The 17,703-nt window shown below is 56.2% G+C and overlaps 1 protein-coding gene across 3 annotated transcripts in view; it reads right to left on the bottom strand.

Annotated features, from left to right (window-relative positions):
- Positions 1 to 17,703, bottom strand: part of TLN1 (talin 1) — a 50,351-nt gene that overhangs the window by 23,840 nt on the left and 8,808 nt on the right. For 2 of the 3 annotated variants that reach the window (XM_081929526.1, XM_081929528.1), the window contains exons 2-15: positions 7,978 to 8,141; positions 7,599 to 7,696; positions 7,297 to 7,426; positions 6,948 to 7,100; positions 6,696 to 6,838; positions 5,926 to 6,053; positions 5,574 to 5,634; positions 5,199 to 5,303; positions 4,798 to 4,953; positions 3,032 to 3,133; positions 2,730 to 2,806; positions 2,447 to 2,627; positions 1,320 to 1,433; positions 909 to 1,226 (exon numbers count right to left, since the gene is read on the bottom strand). In XM_081929526.1, coding sequence (XP_081785652.1) covers positions 909 to 1,226; positions 1,320 to 1,433; positions 2,447 to 2,627; positions 2,730 to 2,806; positions 3,032 to 3,133; positions 4,798 to 4,953; positions 5,199 to 5,303; positions 5,574 to 5,634; positions 5,926 to 6,053; positions 6,696 to 6,838; positions 6,948 to 7,100; positions 7,297 to 7,426; positions 7,599 to 7,696; positions 7,978 to 8,107 — 1,896 coding nt within the window. In that variant the 5' untranslated portion in view covers positions 8,108 to 8,141. Of the gene's footprint in view, positions 1 to 908; positions 1,227 to 1,319; positions 1,434 to 2,446; positions 2,628 to 2,729; positions 2,807 to 3,031; positions 3,134 to 4,797; positions 4,954 to 5,198; positions 5,304 to 5,573; positions 5,635 to 5,925; positions 6,054 to 6,695; positions 6,839 to 6,947; positions 7,101 to 7,296; positions 7,427 to 7,598; positions 7,697 to 7,977; positions 8,145 to 17,703 lie in introns of all 3 variants that reach the window. The other variant, XM_081929527.1, reaches the window with a different exon arrangement.

Here is a 17,703-nt window from a genome sequence, read left to right as displayed (position 1 = left end):
GCTCAATGGAAAATCACAGCATCATAAGTTGGAAGGGACCTCAGGGTCATCTAGTCCAACCCCCTGCAGAGCGCAGGGCTCTCCTGGGTGTAGGAGGGTCAAGGAGGCCTCTCAAGGGGGGGGGTCTCCAGCACATTAACCACGACATGTTGGCTGAGAACCTTTCGGCGCTGCTAGGCTTCTGAAGACATTTGCAAAAAATGTTTTCTGTAGAAGTTAACTGAGCTGCGGTTTTAAATGTTGCTGTGATTTTCATGTGCATATAGGGTCACAAAGAGTCGGACATGACTAAACGACAACAAACCGTATTTTTTCGTGTATAAGACGCCCCTGTGTATAAGATGCCCCCCTTTTTTGGGACTCCAAATTGAGAAAATGAGGGGAGATTGCCCAGACTTGATGAGCTTTTTTTGGGGGGGGGGGTTGCCAAAAATTGCTCACCTGCAGGACTGCCACAGCCAATCGCACACACATCGATGAAGCCATCAATCATATGCACGCTCACCGAAAGCAAGTGCCAATCGCCCACACAATTGCCCCAGCAGCCAATAGCCAGCAGACCTTGGCTCAACCACCAACCCTCTGCAAAAATGCCACTGACAATCTACTGCTCGCGGCAGCCACCCATTGCCCGTCCCACCTCTCCACTTTCTGTGTATAAGCCGACCCCAGATGTTAAGCATAATTTTCAAATAAAATAACCTCATCTTATACACGGAAAAATACGGCATGTTTTGAAACCACTTTGATCTTTTTTAAAAAAACATGAGATTGCGTAATACAAATATAAAATCACAGGCCTGCCTGCGGAGTGGGAGGGGCCCCAAAGGGTTGCCTGATCCAGCCCCTGCAAGGCAGGAATTGCACTGAAGAGGAGCTTTTCCCTGGAGCCAAGCCGCCAGGCTCACCTCTGCGCTGGAGGGCTGCGCGGTCTTCAGCAGCTCAGAGACGGCCCCCGCCAGGTTCTTGGCTGCCTGCAGGAGCTGCCGGCCATTGCCCCCCTCATCCTCCATGAGGGCGGCCAGCAGCTTGACCCCCTTGGACATCTCTGTCAGGTTGGAGGAGATGGTGGTGACGGCGCAGCCCACGGCCGTGTAGTCCGTCTCGGCCGGGTCGCCCGCTGTCAGGTTGACCACGGAAGCCGTGCCGGCCGTGATGGCATCCACCTGGGAGTGGATCTCGTGCTTCGACTCGTCCATCTTGTTCTTGCGCCAGGCTTTGGAGGCCTGGGGGGGAGGAAAGGGGGCCGTTATTCCAGGACTCCACATGGGAGGCTCCCCCCCGGTGGGTACACAGTCGCCCCCAAGGGCCCCACTCACCGCGTCCTGCCCCATGGGGGGCAGCGTGTCAAAGTCCTCCAGGTTGGACTGGGCAGCATGGACCGCCTGCATGCTGGAGAGGATGGTGCCCGTCAAGGCCTGCTGGGCAGAGGTCTGCAAGGAGAAGGAGAAGGAGAGGAAGAAGGGGGCACAGCCTGGCCCTCTCCTGGAGCCCAAGGGCCCCTGAAAGGAGGGGGGCAAGCAGAGAGCCCTGGGTGGGGAGGGGCACCCGTGGGCTGCAATGTGGGTGGGGCTACATAAGCACCACTCCCAGGGCCCTCAGCTCCTGGAGGTAACAGGCCCCTTTCTATGTCCAGCTGTCCTTTGTCAACAACAAAGTGTCGCTGTCGTTTATGGACCCAATAGGTATCTCAAGCCATTTGCACATAACAAAATTTGTGTTTTATCCAAGTAATTGTTGAATTGAAATACAATTAAAAGGTGTATATTAATAGTGAAATAGAATTAAAAAGAAGTATATTAATAGTGAAATAATTATTAAGCTCTAACTAAAAATGACTTTTTATTCATAACAAACTTAACAATGCAAACACATTGGCATTTGGCAACAACAAAAGTTCCTTTTGAAACACAATTTACAAAGACTCAAAATCTAGTCTCTAGGAACTTCCTATAATATGAAAAAATAATAGGTGTAAATACTGTATATGATGCAAACTACTAATAATTATAAATATCAGAATGTAGGCCTCCTATATATATAGAAAGGAGCAAACCAGTGATATTTGAGGGGCAGACTAGCAGGTGGGGCCCATGACTTATGTCACAGGAGCCTACACAACACAAAACACGGTATGTAGGTTTTATTTCATTTGTTTTTTATCTTATATTTTGGAAATGGACGTCCAGTTTTTTCCCTGGGGCCTTAAGCTATAGCTTGTTACCACATACATAAATCTGGCCCTGACCGCTCCCCAGCAGCAGCCACGGGTGCAAACAGGCCCAGAGGGAAGAGGACTTGTAGAGGTGGACGGGACCCCTTGCAGTCATCTAGCCCAACCCCCTGCAAGGCAGGAACTGAAGCATCCCAGACGGACAGCCACTCAGTGCTCTTCGTGCTTCTTGTGCAGAGAAAGGAGCGAAGGGGAGAGGGAAGGGCTCCTTACCAGGGGGGGCATGTGCCCGCGGTGCATCTGCCCGCTGGTGATCTGCTGCTGGGCCTGGGGCATGGTGCCCATCTGGAAGTTCTCCGGCCCACCGGCGCCCAGGCGGATGATGCCCGGCAGGGCCAGGGAGCCCGTCTCAGCCTTGTTGACCTGGTTGAACTGCTGCTGGAGGACGGTGGACCTGTGAGGCAAGCAGAGGGAGGGAGGAGAGAAGAAGCACCCCCACTCCGGGCAGCGGCAACCCCCCCTCTACCCCACAGCCCTCCGCTCCCTCCTGACTTACTTTTTGGGGGAGACAGACTCCTCCAGCATGGTCGATTCCTCGTCCCCCTCCAAGCCAAAGTGGTCTTTGCTCTTTTTCTGCAGGGCAGAGAAGGGGGCAGGCAATGACTCCGCCACCCACAGACGAAGGCGGCCATGGGGCACAGGGCGCAGAAGAGCCTCTCAGCACCGCCAGGGCAAGGCAGCCCACCCTCCTGTTGGGGGTCATCCTTCCCCTCGGCCAGCACCCTTGCCCTCCTGCATGCCCAGGCAGACGCCACGCCTGAGGTGGGCACCCCTCTCCCTGCCTCCCCACAGCCTCACCTTCTTCAGGATGATGTCAATGTAGCCGGCAATGAGCTGGGCAATCTGCTCCCCCTCCGTCGTCTGGACAGAGTAGTAGCCGTCCTGGTAATCCCCAAAGTCCTGCAAGAGGAAAGCAAAAAGGTCTCTCTCTCCCCACTGCCCCCGACCACTGTAGGGCAGCCACAAGGTGGGGAAAACTGTGAAGCCAGATGGTGATGATGATGGTGGTGATGATGGTGATACCCCACCCATCTGACCAGGCTTCCCCGGCCACTCTGGGTGGCTTACAGCATATCTCAAAGCAGAGTGTGAGCTGCTGGGAGCCTGAAGGGCCCTGCCCTGCCCCTCTCCCCCCAGCTTGGGACGGGGCCTGGCTGGCTCCATAAAGGACGGCTGCTGCCACGGCTGCTGGGAAGAGGCCTCCAGTTTTGTTTCTGATTTCATTTTGTTTTTAAATTGCTTTTATTTTTTATCCATGTCACTTTAAATTGTGATTGTTACGGAAATTACAGGGGGGGGCACATCTTTAAAGTTAAATGTTACAAATATTATGCCCGAATGTGTCCTTTCAACTTGACAGCTCAGGAAAGTTGCCTAGCTTTAACAATCATATAAAATCAACTCCTTTGCCAGTTCCCTCCATTCCAAAGCTATTTTGCCCTTGAAAAGGGACTCCAGGAAGTGCCCAGAGGTGACAATTGCTGAGCTGATTGTTGGCCAAGGAAAGCCTAATCCCACCCAAAGACTTGCCAAGGGGCCAGACAGGAAAAGGAACTTCTATTGTACTTTGGGTGGTGGGTACTTAAGACATATTTGTCTATGCTCATCTTATACCTGGGTCTTGCCCTGCCATGTCTGCTTAGGCTAATCTTGTACTAAGGACTCCTCTGGACCTGTTTGTCAAGGTTTTAAACTAGTGTAACCCCTGTCTGCCCCTCCCCTTTGGTGACATGTCAGGGATGTAGCAATGATGCTGTACGAACAGTATTCTGGGATATGGTGGGGAAGTTTTAAAAGTCCTTGTCTCCCCATCCTCGGGGTTCAAAATTCCTCTTTGAACCTGATGCGCAATAAACTTTGGTCTACAGCTATTTCCTTCAGTTGGTGGCTGGAATCCTTCCTTTATTCTGCAGGGACCCAAGGGCTCTGCCCGACGAGCTGGGTAACTGAGCAGCCTCACACCTAGATTTTTCCCGTAACAATATTAATGCTGTATTCTGAGTTTTAGATTTTATGATTTATGTGGAAATTGTTTTTCCATTTGGTTTTGTACTTTTTGATGTGTTTTATTTATTGTTTAAGACTTTGGTTATGTTGGTAATTACATAAATCTTGTCATGTTGTAGGCCGCCTGGAGCATTCTTTTAATTATGGAAAGGTGGCAAACAAAATGATGATGATGATGAAACGTAATAAAAACATCAAGCATTAGAAGCCTCCTGTTACAGGGCTGCCTTCAGATGTCTTCTAAAAGTTGTACAATTCTTTATCTCCTTGACATCCGAAGGGAGGGTGTCCCACAGGGAGGGCGCCACCACCAAGAAGGCCCTGAACAGCTCCATCCTCATTCCAGGCATTGTCTATTGCGATGTTCAGCTGGTGATGCAGCACGATGTTGAAAACCGGCTGTCGCTCAGCCCTCCCGCCTGCCTGCCCTCTGCTTGCAGGACGCAGCCCCAGGCAGCTCAATTCTGCCGCTGCGCTTCTTCCAAAGGACACCCGGGGAGGGGGCAAAGGGAGTTGGAGATGGCGGGGGAGGAAGAGGAAGGAGGAGGAAGGCCTACCAGCGTGAAGCTCTTGGGGGAGGCGGCCCAGCGCTTGATGTTGGTGAGGTTCCACTCCTGGATGACCTCCTTGGTCTTCTCATCCACCCTCATGACACATTCCTTGGTGATGCCCAGCAGGCGGGGGACCAGCTTGTTCTTGCCCTTCATCTTCTCCTGCAGGGGGGACACGTGGGTCAGGCCCAAGGGGAGCCCTCAGCTCCCCCGCCCCCTGCACCAAGGGGGCACCAGCCACCCCAGAGCCACCGTGCCCACCTCAAAGGGCGAACATGCAGGAGAGGCCCCCCCGCCAGGCGTAGAAGTGCCAAGGGTGCAACAGCCCCACCTCAGAAGGAGGCAGGGGGCTCCCCGAGCACCCTGCCCCCCGATAGGGCAGAGAGATGGGGCAGGGCCCCCCTCACCTTGACCAGGAAGAAGGAGACCCCGTAGGTCTTGAGGGATCGGGCCAGCTTCACGTAGCGGACCTTCGCCTCAATCTCGCTCATGTTGCCACAGTTCTTGTGGGCCTGAGGGCAGAGCAGGGGGGTCACTCTTCTGCTGCTCCCACCCCCAGGGAAGTGGCCCCCTCTCCCGCCAGAGCCGCCCCACACAGCAGGGGTGTCCCAGTCCCCACAGGGGTCCTCCTGTCAAAAGCAGATATTTTGCCAGGCACAAGGTGTGCCCCACCCCCAAGTCCACTCATGGGTGGAGGGGGAGGAGTGCCCCCTGTGAGCCCCCTTCCCCCGGGGGTCCAAGGGGTCCCTGGTTGCAGCCCCCCCCTCCCCGCTTCCACTCACCATGAAAATCTTGCGCTCGCCTTTCTGCTTGATGTACTCCTTGGGCAGAAAGTCCTTGAGGCTGGAAAAGGGGAGGAGAGGAGGGGGGCATGAGGGGAGGAGAGCAAGGAAGAAGCCCAAACCTCTGCTGCCCAACCCAAACTCATCCCTTGGGGGGGCAGTCCTGCCCAGCGCAAGGAGGCCTTGCCCAAATGAAGGGAAGTGCAGTGAAGAAGCCCTGGCGGACGGCTGTCCAACCTCGACTTGAAAACCCCCAGGGAAGTGGAGGCCACTCGCTTCTGTGCGGCACCATGACCCGGTTTTCCCTGGCACTCCGCTGCGAAGTCCACGCCAAGCGGGCAGGGGCACTCACTCCAAGAATCCCGGCTTGTGCTTCTGCTCATTGTGGGGGCCAAACTGGATCTGGCACTGGAATCCCGCAAACTCGCAGGCCTTGTCAAAGGAGACGGGGTGGGAGCCGTTCAGGATGTCGTCACGGGCCTGAAGAAGGGGGCGGGGCACAGGGAAATCATTCTCCTGAATTAATTCACAGTTCATTCATATCTCCTTAATGGGCCCTTCCCCTTCCTTCCCTCCCACCCTCTCCCCAAGGATTTTGGGCTGTGGGGGGGAAGAGAGACCTGCTGCCCACTCCACCAACCTAACCTTCATGGCACCTGCCAGGTGTACCTTGGGGGTTATTTATTTTATTTCACAAAATTTATACACTGCTTGATTGTAAAAAAGAAAAACAAAAAACCCAGCAACCTCAAAGCAGTTAATAAAAAGAGAAAACATTAAAATTGAGTTCAAAGCGTACAGAAAGTAAAAATACTAAAACAGGTTAGAACTTCTACTTTCTAAGCATGGGGGGGCTGTGTCTAAACAAGAATGTTTTTAGCAAGTGCCACAACATGCAAAGCAAAGGCAGCTGCTTGATATCAAGAGGCAGGGAGTTCCAGAGGGCAGGTGCTGCCACACTAAACGATCGAATGCTTACAAACGCAGAAAGTGGGGCTTATGTGGCATCTATGGCGGGGCCCGTTCCCCTGAGCAGCCGCATGTGGGGTGAGGGGGTTTCATAGGTAGACTGGGGTTAGGATAATGCCCGAGACTTGCAGGATTGTGTGACGGGAACAGTACCTGCACATAGAGCAGGTTGAGTTGCACAGGATCCCGCGAATCCACGTTTTGGTCCGAGTAGAAGAACTTCCGTCGCAGGAGGAGGGTCTCGCTGTCATCGATGCCCTGCTCTCGGAGGGTGCGCCCGTGGTCCAGCCAGTTCACTGTGGGGGCGCAGAGAACATTGGGAGGGGAGGCAGGGGGAAGGAGAGAGAGCCCCCCACTCTTTGCTCCTGGGACCTCGTGGGTCGTCCCCCCACCCCACCGACTTACACTCATCGTCCGTGTGGAGTTTCTGCTTGAGCTTCTCCATCTTCTTCTCATCCCGCAGGAGCGTCTTGTCCTTCTTGAGGGTCCCCGTCTGGTCCTCCTTCTTCTCCTCCACAATTTCCCGCACCAGGGAGTACTCGTCGTAGTTCGTGATGCCTGCCGGGCAAGGAGACCCCCGGGTCAAGAGAGTGGGTGGGGGGAGAGAGGTCAGCCCTGCCAGACTGGGAGACATTCCCAGAGAAGGGCCTCCCTCCTGACTTCTGCAGAGTGAGACAACATGTCTCTGTGTTGGGGGGGAGAGAGCCCTTGTCCTTCCCTCCCTCCCTAGATCAAGACCCCGCCCCCCGCTCACCGATTCTGGCGCAAATGGTCATGAGTATGTCTGTGACCGTCTTGGAGTCGTCCACCATGACCGTCTTGACCGTCCCGTCCAGCATCCGGATCTTCAGGGGCCTCTGCTTCTTCTTGTACTCCAAGGTGTCCTGGAATGGGGGGGGCATCAGAGAGGGCCGGAGGAGAGAAATTGGGGGGGCAACCCAGAGGGGGGGGCAGGGGAGGGGAAAGAGGGGGCCATGCAAAGGAGGAGACGCCCGCCTGGCAAGGGAGGGGGCGGCCGGGGGACAACCCAGGTGGGGAAGGAAGGGGGGGACGCACCCCATTGCGGAGCATGTAGTAGTCCAGGGCCTTCCCAGCTTCCAGCCAGATGCCTTTCTTGGGATCTTCGTCCGACAGGAAGAGGCCAAAGTCGGTGGCTGGAAAAGAGCAGGAAAGACTGTCCCAGGACAGGCCAAAGGGCAGGCCCAGTGGCTGCAGGCGGAGCTCCAGGCACGGCTTTGGGGAGGCCCAGCCCCCCTGCACTTGGGCCTGAGGACCCGCCTCTGCAGATGTCCCCCAACACTCCCTGCCTTACTTCATCAGAAGGGCAGCCCCCCCCTTGCCTGGTGTGAAGAGATGCAGCTGAGAATACATTCAATGCCCCCCCCCTCCAATATCAGCTGCTCCACCCTACCCAACCCCCCTGCCCCCGACTTACGCTGGCCCATCTGCGCCTCCGGAACTCGCTCCCGGATCATGCGGCAGGCGTCGTACACCATGGTGGACGGCTCAAACTGCATCGTCTTCACCACGTTGCCAATGCTGATCTTGAGGGATAAGGCAACCATGGTGGCGGCTGGGGGGTCCCCACTCCTGCTTCACCTGCGGGGCAAAGAGGGGCCACAGCCGCTGGTGAGCAAGACCCCCGGAGAGGCCACAAGTCCCTTCAGCCAGGAAGCACTCACTGAAGCAAAGGTTAGTCAACTGACAGGGGTCCCTTCCAGCTCGACCATTCAATCATTCCCAGGCTCCAAGCCCACTTGGGTGGGGATCCACTCTTCCCCCCATAAGGGCCAGGCTGGGACATCGGGGGTGGGGTGCAAGGTAGAATCCCACTTGTCTTTTCACAGCTGAGCCTGAGGTTCAGTGAAGCTGCAGGCAGCAGCGGAAGAAGCTCTTGGGCACCTGCGGGGGCATGCCCAGGGGCAGGGCGAACCGCCCACGGTCCCCATAGGGATGGAACAGGGTGCTGGGCATCCCGTGCCGTCCCTATGGGCGCTGCATGCCCTGTGCCGTGTCATCTCGTGCCACCAGGCGTATTTGCGTGATTGGTGGTCAGATTTTCACAATTGGTGAGTGGCGCTGGCACCCCCGGCCACTCGGCAGGCAGTGCTTGTACCCCGGCTGCCGCAGCTGGGAATGCAAGCACTGCCCGCCAGGGGTGCCAGGCAGCGCTGCCCGCTGATCATGGAAATCCGATTGCCAATCGCATAAAACCCGCTGGGGATGTGAGCGCTGCCTGCTGGAGGGGCCAGGCCGATCAGCAGGAGTATTTGCGTGATCAGTGGGCGGGTTTCCATGACAACGACCACACCAATCACAAAAATCTGGCCACCGGGGGTGCGAGAGCCGCCATGCAGGTCCCCCGGGGGGGGGTTGTGTCCCCCCCAGGCATGACACCCGGGGTGGACCTCATCCACTTGCAACGCCCCTGGCTGAAGGTTGGTCAGGCCACCAGGCCAAGGTGAGTGAAGAACCTCCAGTGCAGGATGGGAGGGGGGAGAAGATGGCAGAAAGTCAGAGCATCATCCCCCCCCACTTCCAATGAATCTCCCTATACAGTGGTGCCCCGCAAGACGAACGCCTTGCAAGACAGAAAACCCACTAGATGAAAGGGTTTTCCGTTTTGGAGGCGCTTCGCAAAATGAATTTCCCTATGGGGTTGCTTCGCAAGACGAAAAAATATTGCGAGTTCCTGCAGGTTTTTTCGCTTCCCCCCTTTTCCTAAGCCGCTTAACAGCTGATCAGCTGATAAGCCGCTTAACAGCTGATCGCTAGAAGCCGCTAGACTGCTGTAGCGCTAATCCGCTAAACTGTCAATGGGCTTGCTTCACAAGACGAAAAAAACGCTAGACGAAGAGAATCGCGGATTCTTTTCGTCTTGCGAGGCACCACTGTATTTTTATTTGCAGGGACCCCCTCAGGTGCTGAGCAATGCTGGGTTTCCCTTGATTATAAAAGCGGTTTGGCGAAAGTGGAAGACGGAGCTGGACCCAACACAAGTCACCCTGAACTGAAGGAAGGGCAGCAGTTCCAGGAAACAGGGCAGTTCTAGCTCCAGCCAAGACCCTCCTCAATTCTGTGCAGTGTTAGAAACTCAAGATATATAAGCTAGGCGCCAAATGGCTTAAACCAGGGTTACAGTAGCCAAAATGGAAGGTTTGGTTGCCATTTTTGTGCCAGATGGCTCAAAAGTCGACTTTTTGGTTCCTGAAATTCATTCTGGTTGTGCAGATAGAACAGAAGGGATAGAATTCTATGGGATATGCAGAGCCAGGATAGCTCAGGGGGGTACAGTGCGGTCCTGAGAACACCAAAGTTGCCGGTTTGATTGCTGCATGGGGCAGCTGCACACTCCTGCCTGGATGATCCGCAGGGTCCCTTTTTTGCAACTGGATGGGTGATTCAGGGGGTCTGCAGGGGAGAACGGGAATAAAAGAAGGTCTTTGTTTTTTGCTGCTGCTGCTGCGCTGCAGGCAAATCAGCTGCTATCCTGCAGACTCCCTAATTCACCCAGCAGAAAGAAAGAAAGAAAGAAAAATAAATGTTGCATCTGTCTTTAAATATAAATATATAAATGGCTAAACATTCTGTGTTGGTACCTGCAATCCAAATCCCAGGAGCCACACGGCTCCTAGCCTGTGTGTCCCAGTTTCTAACACTGCTATGAGCATGTGTTGCTAGTGTGTGAAATACCATATTTTTCGCCCCATAGGGCGCACCTAGTTTTTTTGGGGGGGATAAAGAAAAAAGGCGCGGGGGAAGCCCGAGCTTACCCTGACCCCAGCCCCCACAACAGGCTGCTATCCGCAAGCCGTGGGAGCCCAGCGGGAAGTCGCATCGGGCTCCCAAGGCTAGCGGAGAGCTGCCCGAAGCCTGCATTCGCCCCATAGGACGCACACACATTTCCCCTTCATTTTTGGAGGGGGAAAAGTGCATCCTATAGGGCGAAAAATATGGTAGCCCAGACCTGAAGATCCCCAAGCAGGCACCTCCAGATGGTGGAGACGTCAGGCGCCCTCCTGGCAGCCGGGCATCTTCCTTTGGTGGCAAGCGGCTGACGGCCAGCTGCAAAAGGCGCCGGGTGGATTTTGATCGTTGGCCAGTGCCCACCTAGTCCAGGAACCTGAGGTCCTACTCCTGGTCCCCCCCCTCCAGTTCAGACCCCTTGAAGTGTGCATGCTGCAAGAATATGCATTTTTACAAACTACCAATTCATTTTTAAAAAGGACAATACACAATCAAGTCATTAAAACACCATATAATTATAAAATAATAAAATGGAGAACAAATGACCAACACCAAATCAAACTGATTCTGCAGAAAAAGCTTGGCGAGACAGAAATGTTGTTATCGGAGCAAATTGCCCAACTGCGGGTGTCTGGCTGGCTACAGGAGTGGCAGCGATCCAGAGGGCAGGTGCAAAGCCCCCCATGTTGGCTGTGGGGGAGCCAGAGAGCAAGTGGCCCCTGCGACTGGGAGGCAGTGGCCCCAGGACTGAGCAGGAAGGAACAGCGAGTCGCTCTGGAGTGACAGCCCTGCTGTCCAAGAGGAAGGGAGCCTGCCAGGAGCCCCGGCTGATAAGACCCTGCGGCAAAAAGGAGCCAGAGATACGGAAAAGTGGCTGGCGAGGATGACGGAGAAACCACAGGAGGGAAGCGTGTGGCTCCAGGCTTCACTGGAAGAAGAGCCTGCAAGATCAGGCCCAAGGGGGCACTGAGTCCAGCTCCTGTTCTCATGGCAGCCAGCCAGGTACCTTGGGGGGGACCTGCAAGCAGGACTCGGGCACCAGAGCCCTCTCCCTGCCGCCCTTTCCGGCAACTGGCTGTCAGAAGCATTGCTGCCTCCGCCACGGAGGCTGAGAGGAGCCAGAGGAGCGAGGAGCCATGGACAACTCTCTGCCCAGGGAATGGAGGAGGCAGCCAGTCAACAAGGATCTTGGCAAACTCCCCCCGACACTTCTTCCAGGGACCCCCGAGGCTGGGTCCCCTCTTTTCAATGGCTCATCTGAACAGGAGGTCCTCTTCCACCCGACGGGCAGGGACAGGGACCCTCCTTGCTGGCTGCCTTCCAGGGCCCTCAAGGGCACCAAACCTTGGCCCCATGAGCCAAGGGGCACCGGAAGGCACGGTGAGGAACGCCAAGACTGAAGCTCAAATGACGCCTTCATCCTCAGTTACGGTCACCACAGCTGTCTGGTTGCCTTTTCCCCCAGAGAGATTTATTATTATAGGTTTACAACACACAAAAACATCAAATAAAAGGATCCAGAATAAAACAGTGACCAGGCATCTCCATGCTGCTACCTGCCAGTCGGATGGTGGAGATGTCAGTTGCCCAACCCAGTGTCAGGACACCTTCGCTCAGTCACAACTGGACCCACTGCCTGAACTGCCTGCTGCACCTTAGACCAGGGGTCACCCACATGGATGCAGGTGCCCCAAGACCTTCCCTGGGGACTACAATGTGCCCCCCTTTGCAGAAACTGAGCAGGAAAGAAGCATGCTGTATTCCTAGCCAACAGAACAGGGTGTGGTGTGCCTTCCGTTGTGGTGTTTGTGTGTGTGATGCCCACCTGTGGCTTGCAGGTGGGGGACAGGAAGGTGGGCGAGCCTTGCCTTAGACTCAGCTGTCTAGACAAAGGTCTCCTGGTCAGGAATCCACCCAAGCTCCCTCCTGGGCTGGGTTAAACCAACCCTTCTGCCCACCTGATCTCCACCAGCCCAGCAGAGCACCTGAAGAACCACAGGATGTGGGCAGCTGCAGCCAGGCAAGGGAAGCCAACTGTTTGGGGGGTTGGCTGGCTCCCACCAGGACAGGGACCCTCTGGGTTTGGGGAAGGGGCTGCTGAGACCACCACCACCACCTGGGCAATAAAGGAACAGAGAAAGAGGTCTCCCAGCTCCCTTGCAGCTCCAAGGGACCAGATCCCCCCAGCCTGCCCAGCTCAGCTCCTCTGTGGTGTCCCAGTGCCTGGACCCAAGGAGCTTCATCCTGCCCTCTCCTAGGAAGCTGCTCCAAGCACCAGAGGGGCCCCTGCCAGGCCAGGAGGGGGGGAGGCACTCTCTCCCTCATGCACTGGTCTCCCGTCCTGGCCAAAGCTGTGTACGGAGTGGACTCCCAGCTCCCAGAGGCCTTGGGGGGCCTGCTTTGGGTTCACCTACTTGCCCCCTGGCACCATGCCTCACTGGGCTGTGAACCGGCTCGTGAGCACCCAATTCTGAGCAGCACAAGCCCCCCTCCCCCGGCCAGGCCCAAAGTGTCTCACTTGGCTGTGCAGGTCTTGGCCAGCTGTGCTCCACCACTGGAAAGAAGCAGCTTCCGAGCCAAACAAGCCTCCCAGGGCCCTCAAGCACTGGCCCTCCTGCTGCCCCCGGGCTCCTCTATGAGCAGTCTCTGCAGCCAGGATTGCCTCTGCCTGCCTGGGCACACAGCTCCTGCTGCTGCTGCTGCTGCTGCTTTGGGCTCCTCACCCCTCCGCCTCCTTCCTCCTATCTCCTCCAGCCCATTTCCTGACCCGAGACCAGCGACCAGCCCGGCTCTCCCCTGGCCTGAGCCTCTTCCGCCCTGGGCCACTTCCTCCCTGCCCCCTGCATGGCTCTCATCCTCTGCCAGGAACTGAGCTCAGGGGCAGGAAAAGGTCCTGCCAGTGACCCCGGAGGCTCAGAGCCCAGCCTGCCATGGCCCTGGCACAAGGCCAGGAGCACAGAGGGAGTCTCCAGGAAGGGAAGGGTCCTTCAAAACTGGGTGCCATGTTTGTCCCATGTGGTTGGGAGACTGTGGGAGCACCCACAGGGGGGTCCAGGCAAGGGCTGCAAGCTCCCAGCGTGACTCCAGCTCCTCACACATGCCAGCTATGGGTCAAAGAAATGCAGGGCTCCTCTTCTTCGTTCTCACCAAGGAGACGGACTCAGAAAGAGTTTGCCAGAGGCTCCTTTTGTGGCTTCCGCTTTCCGTCTGCTGCTGCGCTGACTGTGGGGTTTGGGGACCAAGAACTTGCTAGCCATTCTGGGAGGCTGGTTGCCCCCTGACGGCGAGTCACCAGGCAAGCTCCAGCCTCACCCACAGTGTTGCAGGCGCAGGGAGTGGGCGGTGGGTGGGATTTTGCAAGAAGGGAGAGCAAAGGGAAACAATTCTGAAGCGGCAGCGGAAGCACGAGAAGGGCAGCAGGAGCATTGCTGGGGCCCCAGCCAGGCAGAGGCTGCTCCTGGGGGCCAGCGCCCGCTCCGCACTGGCCCCAGGGTGGAGGGGAGGCAGAGCGCCAGCAGAAGCAGAAGCTGTACGTGGCCCAGGAGGAGGAGGAGGAGGAGGCGGTGAGGAGCCCTCCCCTCCGCTCCACAGAAACATTCCAGGCCTGCATTCTTGAGCAACTCAGCAATGCAGCGCCTGCAGAGGCCCAGGCTCCCCATTGGCTGACAGAGCCCATCGGGCAAGGGGAGGGTGTCCCCCCCCCCGCAGGCCAAGGAATGTCAGAAGCACCCTGGCAGAGGGCGGCACGTGTGGCACAAAGGCACCCACACCCCACGCAGGCGTGGCACCAACCCTCCTTCCACCAAGGGAACGGGGAGAAGCAGCACCATTCCAGGCACAACGAACGCTTGCGCCCCTCTGCACAGACCTCCTGCCGCCCCCTGACTTTCTCCCCACACTCGCCCTGGCTCTGTGGCCAGTGGGGAGTCTGGGCCGCTGCCCTTTTGCCCAGGAAGTCTGCCAGCCGGGCTGCCCAAGCCCAGAGAGAGGCAGTGTGTGTATCCCGCCCGCAGCCAGCGCAGGATGCCTCTTCCAGCCGCCTCCAATTAGGGCATTACTCAGCACATGCCGCCTCTGGAGGGATGGGATCTGTGTCAAGAGCCAGCCGGAAAACCAGCCTTTCACAAGAGGAAGGAGATCACATGTGGGCAGCATCATGGAGCTGAAAGGGTCCTGGGAGTCCACCCCACCCCACCCAATTTGGTAAATCCAGAGCCAGGGTCCCCCGCTGGATGAAGACCCTCTGGCCAGGCAGGTCAGCCAGATTGTGTGGAAGAAGAAGGAGGGAGGGAAGCCCACAAGGAAAGAGGCAGCTGAACTTCAGGAGCCTGCATATCCATCATCCCTGTCCAAGGCCCATCCAGGCCAGCCCTGTCCAGCTTCCCACAGCAGCTTCTCTTGGGGAGCTCAGGATCCAACCCTGGCTATTTGGCTGCCAGCACCTCTCCTGACAGGTAGAGTGTCCCCCCCCCCCCGCTGGGCACAGAGGCTCCGTTTGCAACTAGCACTCCCAACTGGCATTAGTTTAAGCTGTGCGTCTGCCCAACGGTTCTCCCAGGCTCCTTCTGCTAATCCCCGCCTGGCGCCTGGTCTCTTCCTTCGCGGCCACCAGAGCTTCTTGCATCTACAAGATAAGTCGTCTTCTGACACACACAAGGCCGAGAGGAGAGGCCTGGGGCTGCCGTGTCAAAGGTCGTGCGGATCCCGGGAGGCAGAGGGGAGTTGGTGCCTCCCCCGTCATGCCCACGGGTGTCAGTGCCCATGCTCAGACCACCCAGAATCTCAAGACAGAAAAGTCCAGGCGAGAGGCAGCCCAAGGGGGTTCCAGGCAGATGCTCTCCCAACTACCCCCCTCAGCTGTGAGCTACCAGAGGCCCCTTGACAAGATGCCCCAGAGGGAACGCTGTGAGGGGCTGGGCTGCTCAATGCTAGGACTGCTGCTCCCAGTCCCCCGGCACCAAGGACAGCCCTCCTGCTCTCAGGGCCCCAGCAGAGATGGAAGATGCGCAGGGAGAAATACCAGGCACGCTCCCCCCCCCATGCCTTGAAGCTTCGCCTGCAGATGCTGCAAGGTGAAGCAGAGAGGATCTTGCAAGAGACAGAGGGGGGGGCGGCCAGGCAAGTCCCCCAAACAGGAAAAAACAGGTCCTTGCTGACAGGCAGCTGCAGAGGGGAGCCAGCTCCACGCTGTCTAAGGTGTCACCCAAGAATGCCGGCCTGAGTCAAGCCTTTGGCTTCCCATCCTGGAAGGCAGCAGCCGGACGGATCCAGGACCAGCCAAAAGGACTCCTCAGGAGGAAGAGTCAGCCAGCAAAGCAGAGCTCTGGAGCCCATCCCAGGAGAGGCATCCAGAAGGTGCAAGTGGGGATGAGGCAAAGGCACAGAGGGGGGAAGATTCCTGCCACCTCCATCAGCCCAGCAACAAAGGTCTGGCCCCCAGGAGCCAGAGCAGGATCGGGCCTTTGGGCTCTGCTTGTGGGCAGAGGCTCCTAGCAGGTCAGGGTGGGCGGTGGGTGCTGGCCAGAGGTCCAATTCTGCTGCAGGGCTCTTCCTCATACGGAGGGGCCAGCAGAGAGCAAGATGGGAGCAGGGGGGCCCTGAGCAGGTCCGAGGAGCCACAAGGGGGGGCAGATGAGAATGGGAGCCTCCATAGGCCCCACACCAGATGGGTGAACCCCTGAAAGGAGTGGGGGGCGACTCTGTACACTGAAAGAGAAGGAGCAGTTCCCAGAGAAAGGAACCCCATCACTCTGGGGGAAGCCACAGAGAAGCAGCGCAGGATTGCAGGGGGCTGGACTAGATGCCCCCCAGGTCCCTCCAGACTCTACAACACTATCATTCTGCGAAGGAGTCCCTGAAGGGACAGAGCTGTGCAGCCAAGATTCTGCACCTCTGTAGCACCCCACGTTCAAGTGGGTTGGCCCCTTCGCAAGCTGGCCTCCATGTGCCCCACGGTACCCCAGCCACTCGGAAGCGCAGGTCAGAGAAGGCCTTGACCCCATGGCAGAAGACAAGGGCCCCCATCCTTTTGCCAGAGTTGGGAAGTCCCCCTTCCAAGCTCTGCAGGGCTCAGGATCACTGAGAAAGCCAAGCGTTCGCGGCTTCTGCTTAGGAGCAGGGCTCAAAATTAGCAGGGAGCCAGGTGCATTTTGCGCCTAAAGAGTCTCCATTTGCGAGCATCTCAAAAAATCTGGGTGCCATTTTTTGTGCCTGGCTGACACTCAAGGATTACTGAAATGTACATGATTTGAAGCCTCAATGGATATTTTAAGGACAGACAATATGTTAAGAATATGTGTTTTGAAAACTGAAGTACGGTACCAATATTTCTGTGGTAAACACCAAATTAAACATATATTAACAATTTCTGATACAAATGCGTCACTAATGTGAATTGTGTATTAATTCATGCTATGTTGAAAGTATTATATGTGTTGGTAATGTGTATCAGTTTTTTACTGACTGTTTTCTTTTTGGAATTAATAAAGCATATTAAATATATATATTCATGCTTATTAAAATAATAAATAAAAAGTGTTGCCCCCCCCCAGTGACGACTAGCCATTATGTTTTGGCACCCACAACCCAGGTCCCAGAAGCCATTTGGCTCCTAGCTTTTCTATCCCAGTTTCTAACGCTGCTTGGGAGGACCCCCCCCCCCCCGGAGGAGTGGGAGGGTCTTCTCTGCCCCACACCCAAGTCTCAGCACCAGTGTTAGAAACTGAGATATAACATCTAGGAGCCAGGTGGCACCTTCAGTCTAGATGACAGTTACCAGAACGATAGGTCTAGGCAGATTTGTGTGCCTTGTGTTTTTGGTGCTGCGCTGCCCTGCAGATCAGCTGACTGGTGGGGTATCGCAGCCATGCCAGCCTGCCAGACAGATGGAGACGTCAGGTGCCAAACCTGGAGACCAGACACTGCCACTTTCTCGCAAAAGGCCAGTTGTCTGTCGTGAAACGCGCCTGGTGCCCAGCTAATTTCAAACGCTGCTCAGAGCCTGCCCTCCCCATAGCAAGGGGGCTGCCAGCACACTTGCCAATTGCCAGGAGGGGAACTTGATGCTCTGTCAATCTCATCACCTCCTGCACTCCGGCCTTTTCATCTTAAACTGTTTCTGGGACGTCATAATCATTTTTAGCATCCTCTGTAAACTGCCCCAATAAGTGTTTTGTTTTGTTTTTTAATAGAAGAGCATTTTACAAGCAATTGGGATTGAAAGTGGCCACCAGCTTGGCTAGTCTTGAAAAGGGATCAGACACATGCCTGGAGCAGAATGCGACCCACAGCTAGAATGCGACCCACAAGAGCTCTGCTGTATCTCCAGATGCTGGGATTGCAGGTTCCCCACTGGGGCATCTGGGCGGCCGTGAGAACAGGATGATGGGCTAGCTGAGCCTTGGCCTGATCCAGC

The sequence above is a fragment of the Podarcis melisellensis genome (genome assembly GCF_964234715.1).
Source record: "Podarcis melisellensis genome assembly, chromosome: 11".
Taxonomy (NCBI): Eukaryota; Metazoa; Chordata; class Lepidosauria; order Squamata; family Lacertidae; genus Podarcis; species Podarcis melisellensis.
The sequence above is the reverse complement of the archived record's forward strand: the minus strand, read 5'-3'. Positions and strand labels throughout refer to the sequence as shown.